This window comes from Heliangelus exortis, chromosome 2 (genome assembly GCF_036169615.1).
Source record: "Heliangelus exortis chromosome 2, bHelExo1.hap1, whole genome shotgun sequence".
NCBI classification, from domain to species: domain Eukaryota; kingdom Metazoa; phylum Chordata; class Aves; order Apodiformes; family Trochilidae; genus Heliangelus; species Heliangelus exortis.
This window is the reverse complement of record NC_092423.1, coordinates 43,674,061-43,697,158: the sequence shown is the minus strand read 5'-3', so window position 1 is coordinate 43,697,158 and position 23,098 is coordinate 43,674,061. Positions and strand designations below refer to the sequence as shown.

At 39.1% G+C, this 23,098-nt stretch overlaps 1 protein-coding gene across 1 annotated transcript in view; it reads left to right on the top strand.

Annotated features, from left to right (window-relative positions):
• MRPL3 (mitochondrial ribosomal protein L3) overlaps positions 1-14,494 on the top strand; it is a 28,850-nt gene extending 14,356 nt beyond the window's left edge. The window contains exons 7-10 of the mRNA XM_071735795.1: positions 1,678-1,786; positions 4,004-4,081; positions 4,761-4,838; positions 13,891-14,494. Coding sequence (XP_071591896.1) covers positions 1,678-1,786; positions 4,004-4,081; positions 4,761-4,838; positions 13,891-14,040 — 415 coding nt within the window. The 3' untranslated portion in view covers positions 14,041-14,494. The remainder of the gene's footprint in view (positions 1-1,677; positions 1,787-4,003; positions 4,082-4,760; positions 4,839-13,890) is intronic.
• Positions 14,495-23,098: the final 8,604 nt, after the last annotated feature.

Genomic DNA, 23,098 nt, shown 5'->3' with positions numbered 1-23,098 from the left:
TCCTGTAGCTTAGTTTCTGCTATGTATTCCAAAGTTATTAATCTCCTGACAATCTGCAGACATAGAAAAAGACACTTCCAAAGCATATTTTTCAAGACTTTTTTTTACAGCTCTCACAGTTCATTACTGCAAGCTTTTAAAATGAGATGATTCGTGAGAAACTGGTGTAACAAAGCCTTGCATTCTTTAGATCTGTCTTGTGTTCCTGATCCCACGTTACCCGAGTCCTACCTCCCACAGATATTTTCAGCTCTCTCACATAGCTCTGACCCCCTTCAGGTCTCCATGTTTCACCACTGTCTGCTGGCCTGGAAGGACTCTCTTGCTGGTGGCAACCACTTGCACAACTGGCCAGCTGGCAAGCCAAAGGAGCAGATCACTCCGTAACACTTCCTTAGTTAGTTTTGTAGGAAAGGAGCAAGAAAGAAGTTTCAGGGCTTTCTAACTAATAATTTTTATTTCAACCAATTACATATCTTTCTTCTGTGTCATGTTTAACTGGAGTTGACCACCAGGTTCTGAGCAAGGAAGGGGAAAGACAAGAGATGGACCCTGTGGTTGCACAAACTTTGCTTTCTTACATTCCTCTGGGTTTAGGGAGTCTATTTGTGGATAGTTTAGCTTGCTCTAGGCTGCTAGGACAGCTATCAGGCAGTTATTCAAGTGGTAGATGAAAGAATACAGTGTTTGTGAGTGTTGATGTTTTTGGCATTTGTGAGTTTTCTGTAGTTTTTAATAGTAGTGCTTTTCTGATCAGAGGAGTCAGCAACCTCGAGTCCACATAAACAGCATCCTGTATGCGTGCTCATACCCTGTCCCATTTTCCTGTGTTTCTCTGGAAGGTTCTAGTGCTTGAACTAATAGGACCTTGACATCTCAAACTGCACTAGCAGAGAAAGGATTTCTGTAAATGGAGGAAAAGGATCATCTTGTAAATTGAGTTAATCAGCCATAAACCCTGTGGTCAGACTTTTCCTTTTGGAAACAAACAATGACAGTTTAAACACACACGTTTAATCTGCTTTTCTTTTGTGCAATGGTAGGGTATTTTTTCCTACTGAGTCTGTTCCTGCAGTAAACAGAGAACCCCAAAGCCAGTAATACTATCATGTATTGCAAAGACTAATTCATGGACTCTGAAAGTATGTTTGTTACTGTGGTTTAGACCTTATTTGTCAGATGAGTGCAGATCATGAAAAAGCTTTCAAGAGTTGAGTCCATTGTAATTCAGAAAAAATACACTCCTTGGTTTGTTTTTATAATAGTCTAAGCAGCAGTCTCTTTCCATTCTTGATCTTTGGGGCCTGTCATTAAGTTTTGGTATGTGTTTTTATACAGTGGCTTTTTTTTTTTTTCAGTTGTTTTTTTTTGTTTGTTCTGGTGCCCACTTGGTAAAAGCTTCATCACTGTACCGGGTATTGAGAACCATCACAGCAAGGAGTGTTTTAGTTAGTCTTTTTGCCTGTTTGACTGTCTTCTAGTGCTTCTTATTCTGTAGAACAGCCTTTAAGTATTATACTAGATTGTGTTCATGGTATAAAATACAAATATATTTATAAAAAATATATATTCTTCCCTCTGCTGAACTTTGCCACATGTAAAAAGATCACGAGTGTTTATTACTAGGAACTTTGTCTGATTAACCCAAGTTTGCTTCTCAATTATTTTTCTTTTCAGAATTGGTAAAGGATTTCAAGGTGTTATGAAAAGGTGGGGATTTAAAGGTCAGCCTGCAAGCCATGGCCAGACAAAAACTCACAGACGTCCCGGAGCAATATCTACCAATGTAAGGATTCTTATATTCTGTTCAAATATTCTTAAATATTTTTGGAACTGCTTCCTAAAAATGAACAATTTCACAATAGCTAGCTGTTGCCATCTAATCTTTGGTAGCAGAGAGCCCCAGTTGTTTCAAAGGAAGTTCAAGAACCTGTAAAATAAGCAGTGTAGATATCTGTTCTCTTATGCCTTGGTTTATGAATATTCCATATTGCTGGTATGTGAGGAAAAATATTTTCACTGACCAAATTGTAATATTTTGCAGTATAGTTAAGAGAAATACCCTTAATGCTTCAAAGACAGCTTTAAGAATCTTTTAGCACAGCATTTAAAGGTTAGAAAGGATTTACCTGTTATTTTACACTGCAGATATTGTATTCTTTGGAACTTCAGTTCCTTTTATCACTTTGCCTGTATTTGTAGCTGCTTAGTGAACTCTGATTCCCAAAGAATCTTGATGACTTTGAGGCGTTTTTAAGCAGAGCACAGAGTAATATCTTTAAATTGCAAGCTATCAGTATCAGTTTAAAAGCTCTTTGAAATCTTTCTGAAAGATTTCCAAACTAAGTTTGGCTATACAGAATTAAGACCAGAATTAAGTCATAGAATCATAAAACCACAGAGTGGTGAGAGGTGGAAGGGACCTTCAAGATCATCCAGTTCCAACCCTCCTGCATGGAAGGGAGGGACATCTCCCACCAGACCAGGTTGCTCAGAGCCCCATCCAACCTGGCCTTGAACATTTCCAGGGAGGGGCAAGTCACAACTTCCTTGGGCAACCTGTTCCAGTGCCTCACTACCCTCACAAGAAGGAATTTCTTGCTAATGTCTAATCTGAATCTCCCCTCTTCAAGTTTAAAACTATTTCCCCTTTTCCACTCACTACACACCCATATAAAAAGCCCTACCCCAGCTTTCTTGTAGGTGAGTCAGTAACTGAACCTGAACCGTCTGATTTTCTTAGGGAAATTAAAGTAAAAATTAAAAAAGGATTAATAAGGCTCAGGAGAATAGTAAAAGCCTAAAGCCACCAGGTAATGAAGTTAAGAGAAATTGAGACTAAAAGCATGCAGTACTGGTTTACAGTCCTTCATTTCATCTGAGAGATGAATTCTACACCTGGCACTGTTTTCTTTGAGTACTGAAGAACGAAAATATTTGAGCACAGAACACTTTGTTTCAGCAGATGGTATTCATCATTACAGAAAAATCCCTCTTTTCTTTAAATTAGAATTTCCTAAGTAGTAATGCTGGATATAAATTTCACAAAATATACAAAATGGGAATGAGTACTGGAAATAGGTATAGTAAAAAGGAAATAAGGTGAAAGGATGCAATAGTGGCAAAACAGTTGGTATTTTCCAGTCTAGTGTTGACCATCTCAGATGTTTGTGTAATCCTGCATTGTTCAGTACAGAATCATGTCCCTAGAACATCATTGCAACTGATTTCCTGAAATAATGATTTTCATTAGTTAAAAAAAAACAGCATAAAAACCAAACCAAACAAAACAAATAAAACATTATTACTGAATAACAGAGTGGTGCAGGAAAGAGACAAATACCTCACTAATCCCCACAGAACTGGAAATTAATTATTGCATTTATTCATGCCTTTTCGTTTCCACCTTTTTTGTCCAGGTTAAACCTAGTCAAAGAGAAATGGGATACAAAAGCTAAGCCATAGCAGGGAATATAATTAAAAATTCTGCTCTTAAAAATAGATGCTTTAAAAATATGTTTTACATTAGTATAAAAATCATGGATTTAGACTGAGGGAAGAAGTTACATTGTATCTTCATTTTGGCAACCTTCTAAGGGTAGGTCTGGTCTGGAGCTCTACAGAGGCATCCACAAGTAGTTCAGGCAAATTTCCAGTCTGTGATGTACATGGGAGTCTTTTGTTGACAAGGGTTTTAGGAAAAAACCTGTTCTTGATTTTCACAAAATAAAACTATGGGATGAGTGCAGGTTTTGCTCCTAATCTATATGCATTAATCAAAGCTGGAATCCCTTTGTTGATACAAGAGTATTTATAGCAATTTTATTACTGACATCAAGTATTTCAGATAAATTGTAGATTAATGCATGTAAAGGTATTTAAAATGTGAATCAATAGGTGTTTTCAACATTGGAAATACAGCATACTTTCTCTGGTGCTCTTCTTGGGTTTGTAAGTCTATCTTTTGCAATTGCATGATTTTTTTGGCTCTCTTTCCCTCTAGAAAGCTTCCAAAGTTTATCGTGGAAAGAAAATGCCTGGTAAAATGGGTAACATCTATAGGACATCCTATGGATTAAAGGTGAGCTCTGAGTATGCTATAATGTGTAAGCAGGTTGCATTATCCTGGTCCTTTACTTTCAAGTGCACAAGGAGATGATGTCTAGATTCTGATGTTCTGGTGCTACATAGCTGCAGCATTTTCTGGGATATTACAGCTGCTAATCTCTGCCTCTGAAGTAAACCTCTGCAGTTTGCACAAAAAGAGCATTAGTTTCTCATTTGCAAAAGCGTGCTGCTGCTCTCTGTTAACTAAAAGTAATTTTTTGGGAACAGAAAACATGAGAGTTCAGTCAAGTATCTCACAGAATTAAGAAATCAACAAATCATTGCAGTAACACTTTCGTGAATGTATTTGTTTTAATTTGTCACTTGTCATGTTTTTCAACAGCTGTTGCTGTTAGAGGGAAAAAGAGACTTGAGAGCTTTAGTTGGTGTTATGCTGAACAAAGAGCTGCCTTAGTAAACGTGGCCTGATCAGAAGCCCTTTAAAACCATCTAATAGACTCCTGCATTAGAAAGCTGTGCATGCCAGAAAGCATGTGACTGAATTCTGTGGCAAGTTTAGGCCTGTGCAGAACATTTTTCTTTCCCAGTGTACCACCTCCAGTTAATCAGTGTGTGCTTTGCTGGACTGCTGTTTGTAAAACAGGGAATAGTCTCTAAAACGAGCTCAGTGTCTGTTGTCTTCTCTTTCTTAGGTGTGGAGGATTAACACAAAATATGACATAATTTATGTAAATGGATCTGTACCCGGTCACACAAATTGTCTGGTGAAGGTATGTTTGCTAGTTTCAACTTACTGGTGTATTAGTGCCTCCTAAGCTCTCTACAATTCTTTCCTTACCAATGGAAGAACAGGTAGAAGGCTGTGGATGTGGTCTACCTGGATTTCAGCAAGGCCTTTGACACCGTCTCCCACAGCATTCTCCTGAAAAAGCTGTCAAACCACAGCTTGGACAGGGGCACTCTGTGCTGGGTTAGGAACTGGCTGGAGGGCCGGGCCCAGAGAGTGGTGCTGAACGGGGCTGCATCCAGTTGGTGGCCGGTCACTAGTGGTGTCCCCCAGGGATCAGTGTTGGGCCCAGTTCTGTTTAATATCTTTATAGATGATTTAGATGAGGGGATTGAGTCCATCATCAGCAAATTTGCAGATGACGCTAAGCTGGGGGGAAGTGTCAATCAGCTGGAAGGCAGGAGGGCTCTGCAGAGGGACCTGGACAGACTGGAGAGTTGGGCTGATTCCAACGGGATGAGGTTCAACACAACCAAGTGCCGGGTCCTGCACTTTGGCCACAACAACCCCATGGGGAGCTCCAGGCTGGGCACAGAGTGGTTGGAGAGCAGCCAGACAGAGAGGGACCTGGGAGTCTGGATTGACAGAAAGCTGAACATGAGCCAGCAGTGTGCCCAGGTAGCCAAAAAGGCCAATGGCATCCTGGCCTGTATCAGGAACAGCGTGGCCAGCTGGTCCAAGGAAGTGATTCTGCCCCTGTACTCAGCCCTGGTGAGGCCACACCTCGAGTCCTGTGTCCAGTTCTCGGCCCCTCAGTTCAGGAAGGATATCAAGGTCCTGGAGCGGGTCCAAAGGAGGGCAACCAGGCTGGTGAAGGGACTCCAGCACAGATCGTATGAGGTGAGGCTGAGGGAGCTGGGGCTGTTCAGCCTGAAGAAGAGGAGGCTCAGGGGAGACCTCATCACTCTCTACAACTCCCTGAAAGGAGGGGGTAGCTAGGGGGGGGTTGGTCTCTTTTCCCAGGCAACCCTCAGCAAGACAAGAGGGCACAAGAGGTCTCAAGTTGTGCCAGGGGAGGTTTAGGTTGGACATTAGAAAGAATTTCTTTACTGAGAGGGTGATCAAGCATTGGAATGGGCTGCCCTGGGAAGTGGTGGACTCTCCGTGCCTGGAGATATTTAAAAAGAGCCTGGATGTGGCACTCAGTGCCATGGTCTGGTAACTGCAGTGGTAGTGGATCAAGGGTTGGACTTGATGATCTCTGAGGTCCCTTCCAACCCAGCCAATTCTATGATTCTATGACTGGTTGAATGCAATCTTTATTTCTTCATTCCTGTCTTACAGTATTGAAATATAGGCCAGTAGGTGCAGTTCTGTAAGAGTGTGATTGATAGGGGCAGTTGGTCACCACTTTAAGCACCTCATTCTTAGCTTTGCACTGGGGCTTTGCACCCATGTAGCATTAGATAAACCAACACAGTCACTGTAATCCTGTGGTAACCATCTCAGGGCTAAGTCTATCCACTTTTACCACGAACTTGAGTCAATAGGATGATGGTGAGATTTCCAGAATACTATTTTAGGGTATGTATTCATGAACAGAAATACACAGCAAGCTCTGCTTTAAAGGTCATTCAAAGCATTTCCCCATACACAGTAGTGGTTACCTTTCCAAGGAACAGTTGGGATACAGGAGGACACAGCTGGAGTTCACAATATTGCTGTGAATTCTCTTTGCAGATATTATAAATGTGTCAGTGCTATTTTCTGTGACATTCTACAGAATTAATTTCAAAGTTTATGGAGATTGATTCAGGGTGTCTATGAAAAACTGGAACAGTTAAGAATCTCTGTTCTTACAATGTAAATAATCCACATCAAAGCAAGGATTATTTTCAAAATACACTTCTCTACACATTTGCCAGCACAAATTACTTGGAAGTTGTTTCTTTTCTGACATAATGTAGTACAGAGTATCAAACATCTTTATTATGAATTACTATAAACATTGTGTTGTACATGTAGCTGTGTATCCGATATATAGTTTAAAATCCTCAGGAGTACTGTGGGGTTGTAAATGATCCAGTTCTTGCAAAGTTACAGAGTTCATCAAGCTTGGATGTTTTTAACTAGTTTATTATGTTGTCACATCTTATTGTGGGCATATATATTTATGTTATGTATTTCCTAGTTGCAGAGAACTTCACAGTTACCAAGCATTAAATAAAACAACCCCAGCTCTTGAATAGGTGTTCTGCACATAGAAAAATGAAGCTTATTGTTGTGTTTTTCTCAATGAAAGTAACACCCTTTTTTTGAGTGAGGTGTCTCAAAACTACTTTCATTGTAATCCAGCCTAAGCCTGGAGAATGCATGACACATTTCTCTCCCAAAATAGCAAAAATCAGTTAACATATGTCCAGGAGATGTAGTTTTCAGGATAAGTTCAGTAAAATTACCGGGCCTGGCATCAGTGACATTGAACTAAGACTATAGTTTGACAGACCTTTCATCCTTACATTGGACAGAATGACCTTTTCTTCACCAGTATTTTAGGTATTTTTTCTAATCCCAAGCCATGAATCTGATTGCTGAGGTTTGATTAAGTATGAATCTGTTGTAGGATGTTATTTTTCAAATATAATGTATGTATTCAAGCAACATAATGTAGCTGAAAAAAATATTTGATGCCCAAACTTTATTCCTTGGTCTTAATAGCACTCTTAAGCAAAAGATAATTGTTGCAAAAGGTTGTGCATCTTGTTCTCTGTCATGCTGTTAAAATCTGCACTTATGTGGTTCAATGGCAACTACACATACATATCTCGTGTCTTATCTGCAAGGATACAACATTTTTGAAGCTGTTAAGACTCAGGATACAGTACTTATTTCTACCAGCTCATAGCTTTTATTCTAATTAGACTGAGTAATTCTTCAATATCTCCTTTTAAGTGAGTTAAGGGAACAAACATTGTTTAAACAACTATAATATAAACTGTTTTCTAAAGCAAAGCTCTATGTTAATACCACACATTCTTATGTGCACCCTGAAGATCTCATTCTAACAAATCAGTGTTCCCCTACTAATCAGGCACTGCACACTTCTGCTTTGAGAACAATTCAATGCAAGTGTTATGTGCTTTCTGTCATCACTGGGTCACTTCCACCTTTTTCTTCCACTTTCTCTTCTTTTCACTCAGACATTACTCTTGCCTAGGCTGGAGAGTATCCCCCTTAACACTTTGGATTTACTCCTTTTATTCTGAAACTAGTCCTGCTATCAGCTTAAAAAAGTCCCTGAGTCAATAGTACTGCCACAGTCTACAGCCTTCTTAACAGGAGGCTTCTGGGCCAAGCCATCTGAGGATATGCAGTAAAACAACCATGTTGATGTGGGATGTAAAGAAGTTAATGGGCTTTGATTACCATGGCAGTCTGCTGCATTCCATTGAAATGCTCTCCGTGTCCAGGAATAATTTCTCTTCAGTTCACTTACCATGGATGATGATTGGAACTTGATCCTAAACCTGAAAATTAAATTGGCTCCATTGTTCTTTTCTCAGGTTAACTTAATCCATCAGTATTAACTAATGGCACAAGGCATTTTTCTGACTGTTTTACTAATCCTTGCACATAAAGTCTACAAGATGTGGAATCTGCAGTAATGGTATTTGTAAATTGCCTGTATTTGAAAATGTTTCAAGTCATAGCTATCTACAGTTTAGAAGTCCAGGTATCTTAAAGAATGCATTTTTGGCATGAGCATTTGAGATGCTCATTCCATTAATGAGGGCTGAGGATCCATGGGAACAATGAGGGATTTTATCCCTTAGAGCTTCTTGATAATATTTCAAAGATCTTGATCACAAGTGCTCCAAACTCAAACTGACTTCCAAGGCTTTTTATTAATAACACTGAGGTGGAGCTACTTTAGTAGGTATTACTATTAAGAAATAGCTTTTTTTTTTTTTAATTATCTCCACTCACATATTTGATAATGGGAGGAAGAATGTAGCCAGCAGCAGTTAATTCCAGTTCCTTGAGCTGGTGAATCCATTCTGGTTTTGTTTTCTTCCATTAAGCCCTATGGATTTCACGTATTCATTACATTATTTTTTCTGTTATATTTTCAAATAAAGCTCTGAGGAGTAGAGAAAGCTTTAATTGAAAAAGCATGCAAAACTATACTTTTTGGCATGTTGTTCTCTACTTTTTGGCTTTTTTTCTTTCTCCATTTACACTTACTGCACTCAACTGTGTTGTTTTTAGCTTGTCTTATGCCTTTCTTCCAGCATGTTTTCTTGTGTGCAGATTTTAACTTTATGTACATTTTTGAATCTTTGCATAGATCTGTAGGTAAGGAGAGAAGTTATTAGCATTCATAATTACTGTTCTTTCCACTAATACCTGCCTATAATTAGGTAGGACTGATATATAGGGGGTTTGGATCCATCTGTCTTTGAGTTGAAAAAAATGTAATACCACACTTTGTCTCTAAGAGGAAGGCAGTTATGTTCAGTACCCACTCCATGTTGCCTGGTAACCATTAAAACCACAGTTGCACCTTAAACCACGTATTTATTTTGTATGGTAGGTATTTTTGGAAACTTAGTGCATCAGCACTGTATCCAGACAGAGATGAAGCACTTAAATTTCTCAGGTTTAATTTCCAGCAGATTAGAAGTGCAGAATTCTAGGATTGATGGATTTCTGGTTTAGAGATCAGTTTTCATTTGATATTGTACAATGAAACATGTAGGTAAATAACTGACATAAGTAATATTTCTAGCCAACTGGAAGACTAATCAAAATAGCTTACTGTAGCATAGATTTCTTTCTCAGTGACAAAGTGTAATAAAATTAAGAAACTTCAGCAGTGTGCTAGAATATGTGGAATTTTTCTGTTAAAAGTTACGTTGCAGAGTAAGCATTTGTAAATTACAGTGTTCTGACTGTCCAGATAGCTTACTCCAGGTAATACTTTTTTCTCTTCATGTATCTTCTTACCTCAAAGGGCCTGTAGTTACTGTCAGTGGTGTTGATCCTCCAGGAAGAAAAACCTAATAATTTTTCCTTTTGAAAACTTATGGCTCTTGATTTCTCACATGGGTATCTCAGCAAAAGTTACCTCTTCTGTCATTTAAAAGCGAAGCACAGGACTAGGTTTTTTTTGGTTGGTTGGTTGGTTGATTTTTTGGTTTTTTTTGTAGTTGCTTCATAATGGAGGGGCTACTTCAATATGCTTTATTATAATTCAGGATATTATAGTTTGTCTTTGACGTTTTATACCTGTCCATATTTTAGGACACCTAATTTTCTTAAAACATTGTGTTGATCACTTTGAATATATCACTTGGTTGTGAAAGCAGAAATTCTGGCAGATCTTGTAACTGGTCTTGTAATGGTTTTGGTTTTGATTTTGTTGGGGTATTTTTTGTAGAGAAGTCGGTAGTGGTTTGCATCCTATTTATTTGTATCACACTTGCCAGTATTACTGGTCAAAATATGGGACACACTTAACGTGCAGTTTATTAACTGTCTGCAAAACCCCTTATGGCTGCTCTGAAGATTTAGTGACAAAATCCCAACCATCTCTAATATCAGCTTTCTCTGGTATGTTTCTTAATAAAAAACTTCACAGAGAATATACTGTAGTGTATATACACTACTATATATGCCCACCTATATGTAGTGTAGTATAGTGTACTATAACATAGAACAGTAGTAATACAGAAGTTGAGCAAGCCAAGTGATTATGTTATATTGAGTTATGCAGTGTTATGCATATATTTTATAGATATATTTTATAGATTGTAATAACCAGTTGGGCTCTCAGGCTGATTCTTTCTGTGGGTGAGAGATAAATTCACTGGGTTTTAGTAACACAGAAGATGAAAACTTATTCCTTTATTTGGAATGCTCTCAGAAGGTTGCTGGGAGACCAAGAAGAGCTGTGCTGGGTCACACATGCTTCTTGTCTGTGTACATACTTACACAGAGAAGTGTAGCTGTTGCTGTGTACCATTTAACCATTTTATAATATTGTGATATTTTGCAGGAATTCAAGGTAATTTAAACAGGAAATCTTTTGGTATACTCTTCCCTTTGTAAATGTAAGGGCAGTCATTCAGTAATTCTCTTGAGAAGACAGATAAATCACACCATGTTTTAAGTTGTTAATCAGAACTTTTAGCTGTAAAATGAAATTGTGTTCTTCCTTCCGATAGGAATAATAATAATAAAATAGTAATAATATCTGTCTAACAATTTTTGGAGCTAAGAAGGGTGAGAGAGGCATGTTCATTCATTCCGTTTGGTGGTGATGATCTAAGATGGTGCTTCAGGAAAATAAATTAAATTGCATTTAAAAGCAATGAATGTAGAAGAAGATAGAAAAAGAGCAATAGTTTTCAACAGTCAAAAGAAATACAGTGTCAATCATACAATCAAAAGAAGAAACATATAATTTTATCATCAGATGTGGCTAATGCTTCTGGGACCTGTGTAGCTTTTGAGGAGTTTGGAAAGGGCAAAATGAGATGGTATTGTAATCTTCTGAAAGTAACAATGTTCTGTTGAAAATGTTTCATAAGCAACTTAAAATCACTTTTAAATTCTCCTTGTCACACTAGAGGCACTAGCTGCAAAATGCCACTTGATAGTAATATTTAATAATACAAATAATATACAACGTTAAGGCTGAACATAAATCTTACATTTGTTAGGTAAACTAACGCAGGACTAAGATTAGACTGTGTGCTTTGCCTTCAGTTCAGAGCATATGCCTTACTCCTAAGTCCTGCAATAAGCAGTTGTTAATAAGAGAAGACGTAATACTAATAAAAACAAACAAAAATTTCAATACCTTTCATTTTCCAGATGAAACTGGAAAAAACTGCTTGTAATGACACAACCTGTATGCAACATCATGTATTATTTCATGATGAAAATAATCCAAAATAACAAAAAAGTAGACATGGAAAAAATTTTAATAATATATATATGAAATGAATAAGTGGTCAGAAATAAAAGGATTTATTCTTATCTTCCTAATAGTATTGTAATTCGTATAGAGACCATGGGAGTTACTGCTTTTGACAAAGTAGGCTTATGCTGTGTAATAGGATTAGGGAGTAAAGGAGAGAGGGGAAAGGGAAATAACAGGTAAGTGGTGAAGTTATTAAAATATGTTTTCACATGGAAAAAACCAACAGCAGCACCGTATTGAAAGAGAAGGATAACTTCTCTGTCTCAGCAATTTGGATGGCAGTGTTGAAGCCACCTGATGGTGCTTCCCCTGAAGTCACTGGTGCTGGAACTGTTGCAGCAAATGTTGACTTGGACCTCAGCCTAATTTATTCCATGTGGATATGTAATGGAATTGCTGTCTGGCAGGGCTACAGGTATTTCCATAGTCAGGCGTGGCAGTTTACAAGTAAACCAGTACAACATGATGAGCCTTTCAGCCTCTCAGTTCTTGTTTGTCAAGCCTGCAGTTAAAAAACTGTTAAAACTTCCTCAAGGAGAAAGAAGAAAAGATTATATTGTTAGAAACTGAAGTTTCAGTCAAATTTATTGTGCACTTCATCTGTAGGAATCTTCATGGACTTCAGGAAAGGCTCAAGTAATAGCAGATATGAATCTGGTAAATAAACTGCTGTCAGAACAACTGTCAGTGGGCATAAAACTTTTTTATGTAATTTTTAGTATAAGTCACAATTGTCCTCTATAAGGTTTTTGTCCAACCGAATAAGAACAAGCTTCTTGTTCTTTACAAGTCCACCAAAAAATAACTATCTTCTCTATACTAGAATTTTGTCTAATCTACTTGTACTTTTTTTTTTTTTAATCCATTTGAGTATGGTGACTAAAAGGGATTATTACAGCTAAGGAGGGAGATCGTATGTAACAATAAAGAAATGAAGAATTTAATTATAAATAAAATTTAATCACTCAAGAATTTGTAGCTCTTTTTTTTTTCTTCAGAGATGCCAGCTTTCTATCTTCTACTGCAGATGAACTACTTTTTGCTGATAATTCTAGCTACTAATTTTCTTCAGAGATTGGAGTTTCAGGGGCTAGATTTTAAATCTTTCCACATGTAGAGAGGTCAATAAAGTAATTTCTCTGTTGTGCTGCCGTTCTTGGGAATTAACTTTCTTAAAGGCCCTTGTTGAACAAACTTGTTACTCAGTCCTACTGAAGAACTTTAGATGCTTAACCCTGCAGTTACATGCACATATCTTTACAAAATTAGTTGTCATGATTAGTTTGTATTGTAGATGCAAAAGCATGTCCTGGTTGTTGAAGAGGTGAATGCAGTGCACAATGTAACTTGGTGTCATGCAGATAAGTCCTGTGGGGTCTAAAGGTGGTTTAAACAAGACACAATAGACACAATATTTTAATAACATATTAAGATACGGAGTAATGAATAGGATTTTTATCCTGCTCAGCCCGGAGAAGAGGAGGCTCAGAGGAGACCTCATCACTCTCTACAACTCCCTGAAAGGAGGGTGTAGCCAGGTGGGAGTTGGTCTCTTTTCCCAGGCAACTCTCAGCAAGACAAGAGGGCACGGTCTCAAGTTGTGCCGGGGGAGGTTTAGGTTGGACATTAGAAAGAATTTCTTTAACAAGAGGGTGATCAGACATTGGAATGGGCTGCCCAGGGAAGTGGTGGATTCTCCATCCCTGGAGATATTTAAAAAGAGACTGGATGTGGCACTCAGTGCCATGGTCTGGTAACTGCAGTGGTAGTGGATCAAGGGTTGGCCTTGATGATCTCTGAGGTCCCTTCCAACCCAGCCAATTCTATGATTCTATGATAAACTTACCACACAGTGATACATTTTCTCTGTTTTTTTGTTTTTCAGTTTAAAAAAAAAACTTCTTAATTACAGGTGCAAATATTGACGTTAATGTAACTGATGATTATACCTGGAATTAATCAGTTAAGCTAGTGTCATGTGAATTTTGTTATTATTGTTTTATTTTCTCATGGATGCAAGATTATTTCTTTAATTTCTAATGTATCACTGTCTAAAGGTCTTCTGTAAGATTTATTAACCCCCCTCTCCCCCCCTCCTGTTTTTTAGGTCACAGATAGCCACTTGCCTTCTTACAAGGACTGCAATAAAAACCCTCCATTCCCTACATATTTTGCTGATGGAGATGAAGAACTACCAGAAGACCTGTATGATGAGGAGATGTTCCAGTTCACAGATCCATCTGTCACATATACATAATGTACTTCACAACTTTGAAAACACACAGTTTTGTTATTTTCATGAACTTTGTAACGATATATATAAGTAAATCTATGAATTGCAGTCTGTCCAGCTGACTGGGACAGTTCAGATGTTTCCATTTCAGTCAAGTAATAAGATTTATGACTGTTGATTTCAAACCTGTATTTAAAGCAACAGGTGAGTCTTAGGGGCAGTTCCGTAAAGCACACCAAGCCATTTATTTTCAGTAATCTTATGCCCTGTGTTCTCAGGCTGTGAACATTTATGTATTCTGGAAAAAAAAATGTTGTTTTGAAGATGGATGCATTTAATTTTTTTGAATGCTTCCCAGACTCTCTTTCACTTTTATGGAAAGTATTCTGGCCATCTCTGATCAGTCAAAAAACCCTCCAAATCTTCTTTGACATCTGTGAAGAATAATACAAAATAAACCAGGAAAATATATTGATGAGCAGCAGTATGAGCTTGTTTCTTCTTTTCACCAGAGCTCTTTGTTTCCTTTTCCCTTAATATTGTGTTGAATTTAATGTAACAGATAACAAAAAAATTTTCCAGAGGTGAGATGATGCCAACCACTGTCTGTCCAGAGAGCTCTGGCAGTGTTTAGTAACAAAGCAGCACTAAGACTGCAGTGTATACCTATTTGTTGCCTTTGCTGACAGCTTGTTCTGAACTTCACAGAGGATCCCTTACATGATCTCTGGAGAAATACCTCCACATCTGCAGTTGTCTCTCTATTGGACTCTTAGGGTGTTGCAGGAGAGCTATTGCAAAGAACACAGGTCAGATGTGAAGGATTTGTCTTTATGATAATGCTTATTTTTCTTCTACCCCACCTGTCAATAGTAGCTGGAAACACTACGCACTGTTTATTTTTCATCTTAAGTGACTTACTATTTATATCTCTGATCTTTTTGAACACCATAAATCCATTCCTGTAGAGAAGCAAGTAGGAGCATAACTGTCAGTGCCATCTGAGCACTTCTTCACAAGCCCTGCAAGTAATTCGAGAATTTTCATATCCTAAGCTGCTGTTAATACTGTTGCAGTGTTGTCTACTCATCTCTGCAATTTCATCACAAGACATCAGGTATCTAAAGTAAGTGTGAGATTCCTAAAGAATTAGTACTATCCCATTTAAAAGCTGGTGTCTGTGTCATTATGGTGTCTCTCTCTCACCAAAGGTATTTTGAATTATTTTGTAGCAGTGTGAAGAAACCATGTGCAATCTTAAAGAGGCTGTGTATTAAAGAGGCTTGTAGTAGACTAGGAGAGATCATTAGTCTGTTGTATAGAAATTGGAACTGGTAAATATCTACATTGTTAGGGAATCATCTTGGATGTATTCAGTCAAATTAAAAATGCAATTCAAATGGGTGCATCAAAATGCTGAGTAAGAGCATCACCTTTGTTGCTTCCCCTTCTCTTCAGTAACACAGGCTCTGCAAATGCAGGCATCACACACATGGCAGATGTGATGCAAAAACCCCAGACATGTAGCACATACCCAGTGGGTTGTCATCTTTTGCCCATGATACTGGTAATTAGTGCAACTTGTCACCAGCTCCAGGTAGTTGTGGTCTCCTGAAGAGGTATTTGGTGTTCAGTCTACAAAACAAATTGTAAAAAATTAAAGCATTTCAAGTTTACTTGCTGTTGAACACATGTAAATCAGCTTGTGTCCAAATGCATAACCTCTTGTCCTGCTGTCCTGTACTGATTAATGGGATAATTCTGCCACACGTGCTTTCTTTGAGTAGGTTTGTTGATAGTGAGTGGTTTGGTTTTTTTTTATTATTTTAATTCTAGTGATCCTAGACTGTCACTGAGATGAGCACACAGAGAGGTGCTTTCTCCTACTTGGTTTCTCAGCCAGAAGTTCCAGAACTGTGGGATCTTCTTTTAAGTTGCTATACTTTGAGTTTACTTTCAGTATGTGACTTGGAAAGCAACAAGACTCAAATGTGATCTCAAAGGCAGACACAGGTTTAAAAAATAAATGAAGATTAACTCTGTATCAAATGAGATTTCAGCTTGAGGGGAAAGTCGACAACCTGTTTCAGTTTTTACTTCTTTGGTAAGGGAAGGATTTTTCCATTTTTGGTATAACCAGTGAAATTCCAATTATCTGATCATGTTCATTTTTAGGTTCATTGTCCAAGGAATAACTGCAGTCATTTAAGGGAAATCTGTAGTTAACATTGCCTTCCACTTGTTTAGAAGTAAAATTTCTGTTGCAGCTTTTATGCTATGAAAGTTGTCTCTGCAGTTGTGCTTTCGAAATGCATTCTGGCAGTGAGCCATATAATTTTTCCAGATGCTGCTGAGTTAGATAGGGATTGGTCTCATTTTTCTTGGGATTTACAGGTGAAACCTTTTCCATTTTAGTTTATCAGGAGTGCTCGGACGCTGAAGAGCTTTCATAGCTCAAGTAGACTGATGTCCTGAAGGTCTTTCCTGTAGATGGGTAAGTTGTGTAGATGTGAGCTCAGAGTAGTGCAGCCTAGATGGGAACATAAATATCTGTTATATCTGTTCTTTGATCAGACAGTGGAAGGCTTATGGTGTTTTGTACTTAATTTTTCCTATGGTCCCCATCTCTCTGTCTTTAGTGAAGGGACTTGTGCAGGAGAAAGGCAGGCTGAATTTATTCCAAGGAGCAAAATCTTTCAGAAGTGTAATGACACCAAATGCTTTAAGTCCACCTACAGTTTTGTTCATAAAAAAGGCTAAGGGTACTTACCAAAGTATTTTTAGATTTTATTGAAGGTGCTGGAGCTGAGTATTCTTCACTCCCTCAACACAGCTGAAGATTACTGTGGCTTATTGGGCAGATGTGGTATTGAGTCAAATAAAAGCCAACAAAATTAGGCAGTCAACTTCTTTTGTCTCAGATAAGCCAACAGTTTTTTGTGCCTAAGGGATGTGTTCATTTTTCTGAAAAGGCAAAACAAGGGCTTTTTTGCAAATAGATATCTGTGTTTTGTTACTGTTCTTGAGTACTTGAACCTTAGAGCCGTCAGGGAACATATACGCGAACAGCAACTAAAAGCACATTTTATTCCATATAACCTGTAGATGAATATTACATGTTACCCTATAGGACAGCATCCTAACCAATGTTGCAGTCACCTTTGCTGTCTGAGGAAGTAACTATTGGCAAGCTCTGCTACCACTGCCATAACTTGAGAAGCAGCTGAGGCCTGCCATGAATTGCATACCTGTTTCAGCACAGAAGAGAACAAAGTACTGATCTCATCTGGGAGTATAAGGCTTGGAAGTTGTGCACTCTCTCCTCAGCCCCTTCTGTGTCCTTGAGCAGGTAAAAGTCCTGTACTTACCCTGGCATTGTACCATTTTGCTTTGTGATGTTTAAAAATCATAAGAGGATCCAGCAGAAAGCATGAGTGCTTTTAGAACCGTGAGTGTGTGTAAGTTTATTACTGTCCTCTATCATCTTAGCAGGAAACCTGTTGTACATCTCTTCCTGTGTTTCCTGACAAAGCACTGACATACACCAGTACCCATACAGCCTGGGAATTTCACTGTGCCTGGAGTGACCCATAAGGATGAGACAAAATGGGGATGCCATAGAACTCCTTCATATTAAGTCTGTTTTGTGCAGGCGTTCGTGAAAGTCACCGAGCTGAGGATTGCATATCCAGGAGCATTTTACCCCCTATTCTGTTTGTGTGGGTTAGTGGGGTGTTTTTAATATCACTAATATGGCTTCAGAGGAGGATGTAGGATTAATCTTTAACTGTATCCGTGGCTTCATGGTATGACTGCCTTGAAAAGTAAGTACTCTTGATTAGTAACCCCTCTCAGCTGTTCTGTAATAGTACACAAATAAACAGTGGCAAGTTTACAGTCTAAGTAAAAGGTAAAAAGAGAGTGGGAAGAGGAAATCAAAACACTCGTCTGTCACTTGACAACATAATTGCAGTCATTGATGGTAAACAAGAAGAGTTTATTTCTTTTGTTTCCATACTTTTAAATACCATTTATCTGATAAACATTTTCCTTTGCTATTTTCACTTGATGTGGAGAAGTGTGGTTTGTCCTCTTAGCATTTAACAAATACTGTTCTAGTAAACTGAAGGGATGACAGGAGTTTATATGTAGAATTTCACTTTCCTCCACCTTCTTTGGTGTGGATTTTGGCACCTGGTATAGCCTGAGCTTTCCCTGATAAGCTTTCCAAATTTCCTTGGCCAAATTCTAAAACTTCTGGAAGACTGGAAGATTTATTTGCACATTAACCGTGAGGGACACTGAGCTGGGTAACCTGGCTGCCTTCGCAATGCCTGGCAGCAGTGAACCCAACGCCCCCCAACCAAGAGCTTTGCAGAGCTGGGGAATGTCCTGGTGCAAACCTTTTACCTGTGAGCTCCTGCATGATACCAAGGTATTTGTTACTTAAAAGAAACTGCTGGCCTACTCCTTCATTAATTCTGGCAAATAGAGGGGCATTTCTTGTCCTAATAACTACAGTGAGGGCAGTGGTGGGGTTCATTCATTTTTAGTGCTGTGTCTGTAACTTACTTTGCTTGGATCATCTGATCTATGTCATTTCCAAATCTCCTTGAAATTTTGTGTGGGAGTACCTCAGTTTATAACTGTTAGCATCTTTTGTACGCTCTGTCTTCTAATAATTAGCTCTTATGCCCTTCAGTGCACAAATAATGCTTATTAATTGCATTTAATGAGCATCTCTCACCTGCAGCACATTGCCCTGCACTGTTACACGTCTCAGTATAGTATGGTTTATTTAAATAACACACTTGATGGCACTTAAAAGCTCTAAAAATGTGCAAAAATGCTGACCTCCCTCTGAGGTATTTACTGGTTTTGGAGAAAGTGTGCACTTTCTAGTAGAGGAATTTTAGTTGATTACATGTAGTCTCAACATACTGTAAGGATAATTATATTCCATTGGTGCAGCTCTGCTGCATTTGAAGTGTGGCAGCAAAACAGAGAGAAGGTTGGCACTTTTCAGCCTATGCCACAGCATGTTTGGAGCAAAAGGTACATTAAGAGTGGTAGTTTCCAGATTAATGCAGGTATTTCATGACCCTCCTCATGAAGCACCTGGCAAGGTGTGTGATGTGATTTGGGACTCTCGCAGCGGTTCAGTTCCCGGTTGTTCAGTCAGTGTGGTCTTCCTTGAATCTTTCCCTTTGTTTTACAAAAATGTGTGTGCTGAATAGGAATGTTTCACTGGGGTGGGATTCACAATGAAGATTTCCAGTAGCATCAATGTCCAGGATAATGTGAGGACCAATTGTGTCCTACTTGTCTGTACCTTTGTCCCACTTTCCTCGTTCCAGCAGGGTATCGTGTGTGGGTTCCCACCTGCGTGTGTGGTTTTTACACCACAGACTCATTTCTGTTTGACTACTGAAGACCTGAGCTATGTTCTTCTTTCTTATCTAAGAGGGCAACTGGTGATTTATGGAATTAGAGCTCCGACCTAGCTACTGCCCCTGATGAATTGAAAATCACTGCTTGTGAATAATTTGATTTTTGGGTTAAGTTAATATTCACTTTCATGGCAGCTAAGTTGAATGCTAGAATAGAAGCTGAAAGAGGCAATCAGCTGAGAAAGCAAGTGTAGTTTCCAGTGAGAATGCAGACAATAGATTGAATTATTTGTTGTAATCTGAGCTGGAGGATGGAGCCCTCTGCACTCTGATGCTTACTGCTGCATCTCAAATTCCAGTGGGTAAAATCTTTTGGCATAACCTGTACATATTGAAGTAAAACTATGGATGAATCCAGCTTTTGGGGATTTGGGAGGGGTGGAATTGCAAGTGGAGGTCATTAACAAAAAATTAGCTTTAACCAATTTAGTATTATTCAAATTGCACTGTATAATTTGCTTCACATTGCCCTGGGTGACCAAGTCTTATTGTCAGCTAAGTCAAGTTTTCACCTGCCTGTTTTCATATCCTTCCTCATTTCCTTTCTAAGTAGTAAAAAACCTTTAAAAGCATGGAGATTTCTGCAGGTACTCAAAACAATAACCTTGCAGATAGTACCTTGGCAACCTGCTGTGCTATTGAAAAGTGGTATGATTCATCTTCCATAGAAAAAAAAAAAAAGGACATTTTATAAAACTTTCTCTTTTTTAAATTTATTTCTACAGTATCAAAAGGAAAGATTAACATTGCTGAAACAGAGCCTTTTCTGCTTGTGGCCTCTCTGAAATCAGTGTTCCAAAGATGCATGCCAAATCCTGCCTGAAACGTGTTGTTCCGTGCAGCAGTGAACTACCAGCACTGATCACAGTTTTTGGTGCCTCAGTCTTATTTAAAATGCATCTGCCCAGCATCTCACAAAATATACATGAGATAATTTGGCACTGGGTGATGAGAGACTTACTGCATGGTGCAGATAGTTCAACATCACATCACCTTTCTCTGCAGTTATCAAGAAAGGCATTTTTATCTGCTGGTTTGTTCTCAGATTGCACCGCCTTTTTCCAAAGGGAGATTTTCCTCAGGAGCTTCTATGAACTTCTTTAGGAGAGCCTGAAGTTTCCATTTATTTAATTTTAAAACTGCATATGGAGAAACAGCCTGGTAGAAAAGAAACAATTTGATTTTTCTCCCCTCATCTTCCATTTCCCTTGATCACAGGTCAACAGAGAACTGCTTTCTCCATATGCCACTTAAAGAGAAAATCAATTGTTTTCAGTGAAGTTGCCAGCTGATTTCTAAACTGCTATTTCATCCCCACAGACAGGATGCAATGAAATGTCCTTCAGCTCTTTATCACCCTATCTTGGATCCATAGGCCACAGCTGAGAGCCCAAAGGCTATTAGTCTGCAGGAGCAGCAAACACCAGAGGCAGAATGTTTCAATCTTAGTTATACAAAGCTATTTGACAATTTACTGGTGCAGCCACTAAAGCTGGCCTGTTACAAGGTGCACTGAAGACAATTGCCTCCTACCCCTGTCACTTACACCCAGTGTGGAAGGAGTTTGGGGGAGGCTTTGTCTTTTCATGCTCGTCGAAAGCCAAGAAGTGCTTTTGGAAGCACTGTACCCTTCACGGTGTTTCTTATAGCTGTGAGCTTCTACAGCTCCGACTTGGTAACTGAATAATGCAAACAACAACAGTGTACACACTCTGTGTGTATGTTTCTGTCCTCCAGGGCTTGCTGTTTGTTCTTTTCTGATCAGGAGACCTAGTGACAGGCTTTCAAGCATCATCTGCTTACACTTCAGTGGAGCTGCTCCTGTTGGCAAAGCAGTCTGTTCTCTGCGCTCTTTGAAGGAAGAAAAAAAATCAAATCAAGCTCTGAAACTTCAGTGCATGCAGGCAAAAGCCTTGGCCTTCTCCCCTGTTGAGCATCCCTCACAATCAGATCCATCATGTTTGCTGATGTCCAAAATGGACTCTTTGATGTGAACACAAAAACCTTCTCTTGTCTGCTCTTGCAGGCTGTATCAGATACATCATCAGGTGGTTTTGCCAGTTTGCATTGAAGGCAGTGTTTTAACTGGTCATCTTCTCTGTATCACTTAATGAGCTTTATTGTGGATGATTAACAGTAATTGCTTATTTTCAAGCATAGAGGGATTTTGACAAAACAATTTCATAGTTATTAAACATCAAGATAAAATAATTGCTGTTTTACAAACATATAAGTAGCTGATTTGTTAATTCACATTGAGGAAACCTAACGAATTATTAGTGCCCAACTCTTTATTTATAAAGTATTTTTACAGCCACGTAATCTTATCTTTGCAAATGCTGTGACATGTTTAAATTTATGCTGGTAAGCAGTGGCTTCAAGAGACTACAAGTCTGTGAGGTCTCAGTAAACTGCAAAATTTACCCCCCATCCTACATCTTTAGAATTTATATGAAACAGGACATTTTGTGAGACCCTGGGGAAGCAGAGGCTGCTCAGAAAAGAGGTTTGAAGGAGAAGATAATAAATATCTGCCAGCTGAGGACAGGCATGTTGTGACAGCTGTGCTGCACCAAGGGCACCACACCTGGAGGCTGATGGAGAGAGGGAGGAGTGAGAAGGGAGTGAGAAGAAAGGTGTGTGAGAAGGGTGAGGAGCCCAGCATTGCAGGCACTGCTGAGGCAGTGTAGTGATGAGCAATTGAGGAAGGAGACAGTGGGGACCAGCAGATGAATTTGCAGAGGAGCAGTTTATCTGACAGTAGAGAAACATCACTTCATGCTGCAGGTTGGTGGCAGCTAGGGAAGAGACTATAAGCCAGGATGGACATGGATAGTAAATCTAGAAAGTGTTTGCAGCTAAGGACTGCATTGGAAGAATCCAGCTGGGCATCATCTGAAAGAACAACCAAACAAAATTAAATTGATAAATTCTCAGAAGGGAAAAGCTGGAGGAAGATGGGGGGTGCTCTAAGCCCTCAGTGCAGCAGCCTTAACCCAGCTGAAAGGATAAGCAACCCTTTTGAAAGGAGAAATTCAGGCACATATTCTTCAGAAGAGGAATCCAGGTGATTAATTACTTCCTGAGGAAAGACCCTGCCAGTCACCTGCAGCTAGGCCTTCATTCTGTGATTAAGAGTAGGATTTTAATTTAGTCCTGGTCCCTGGTGATCCCTCTCAGCTTTCTTTAAGGTCCTACTTGCTGTGCTGGCTGCTTGTGCACTTTTGGTGCCATTTTGGTATGGGGCTGCCAGGACCTACAGATCTCATGTTTTGAAAGCTGAGCACAGCTCTAGGGCACAAGTGCTGAGGTGTCCATCAGCCTCTGTCTTTCTGTCCCACTCTCCCTGTGGCAGTGGCTGCCAACCATTTCATAGCAAAATTACGTGCCCATGCTTTCCTGGATGTGTTGTGGTCAGTAAACTGCAACAGCCAACAAGAAGCAGATGCAATGCAATAGATGGGTGGCAGAAAAGGTTTTGTGGAAGGAGGTGAGTACAGGAAATGCTTTGTTCTGAATCTGGTCCATACCCAAAATTGGCTACAGAGAAATTTTTGAGTAGAGATGGAATGTTCAGTCAGGCCTTGATCTAACTGTACCTGTGGTGCTTGATGTCTGTGGGATGGCAGGTA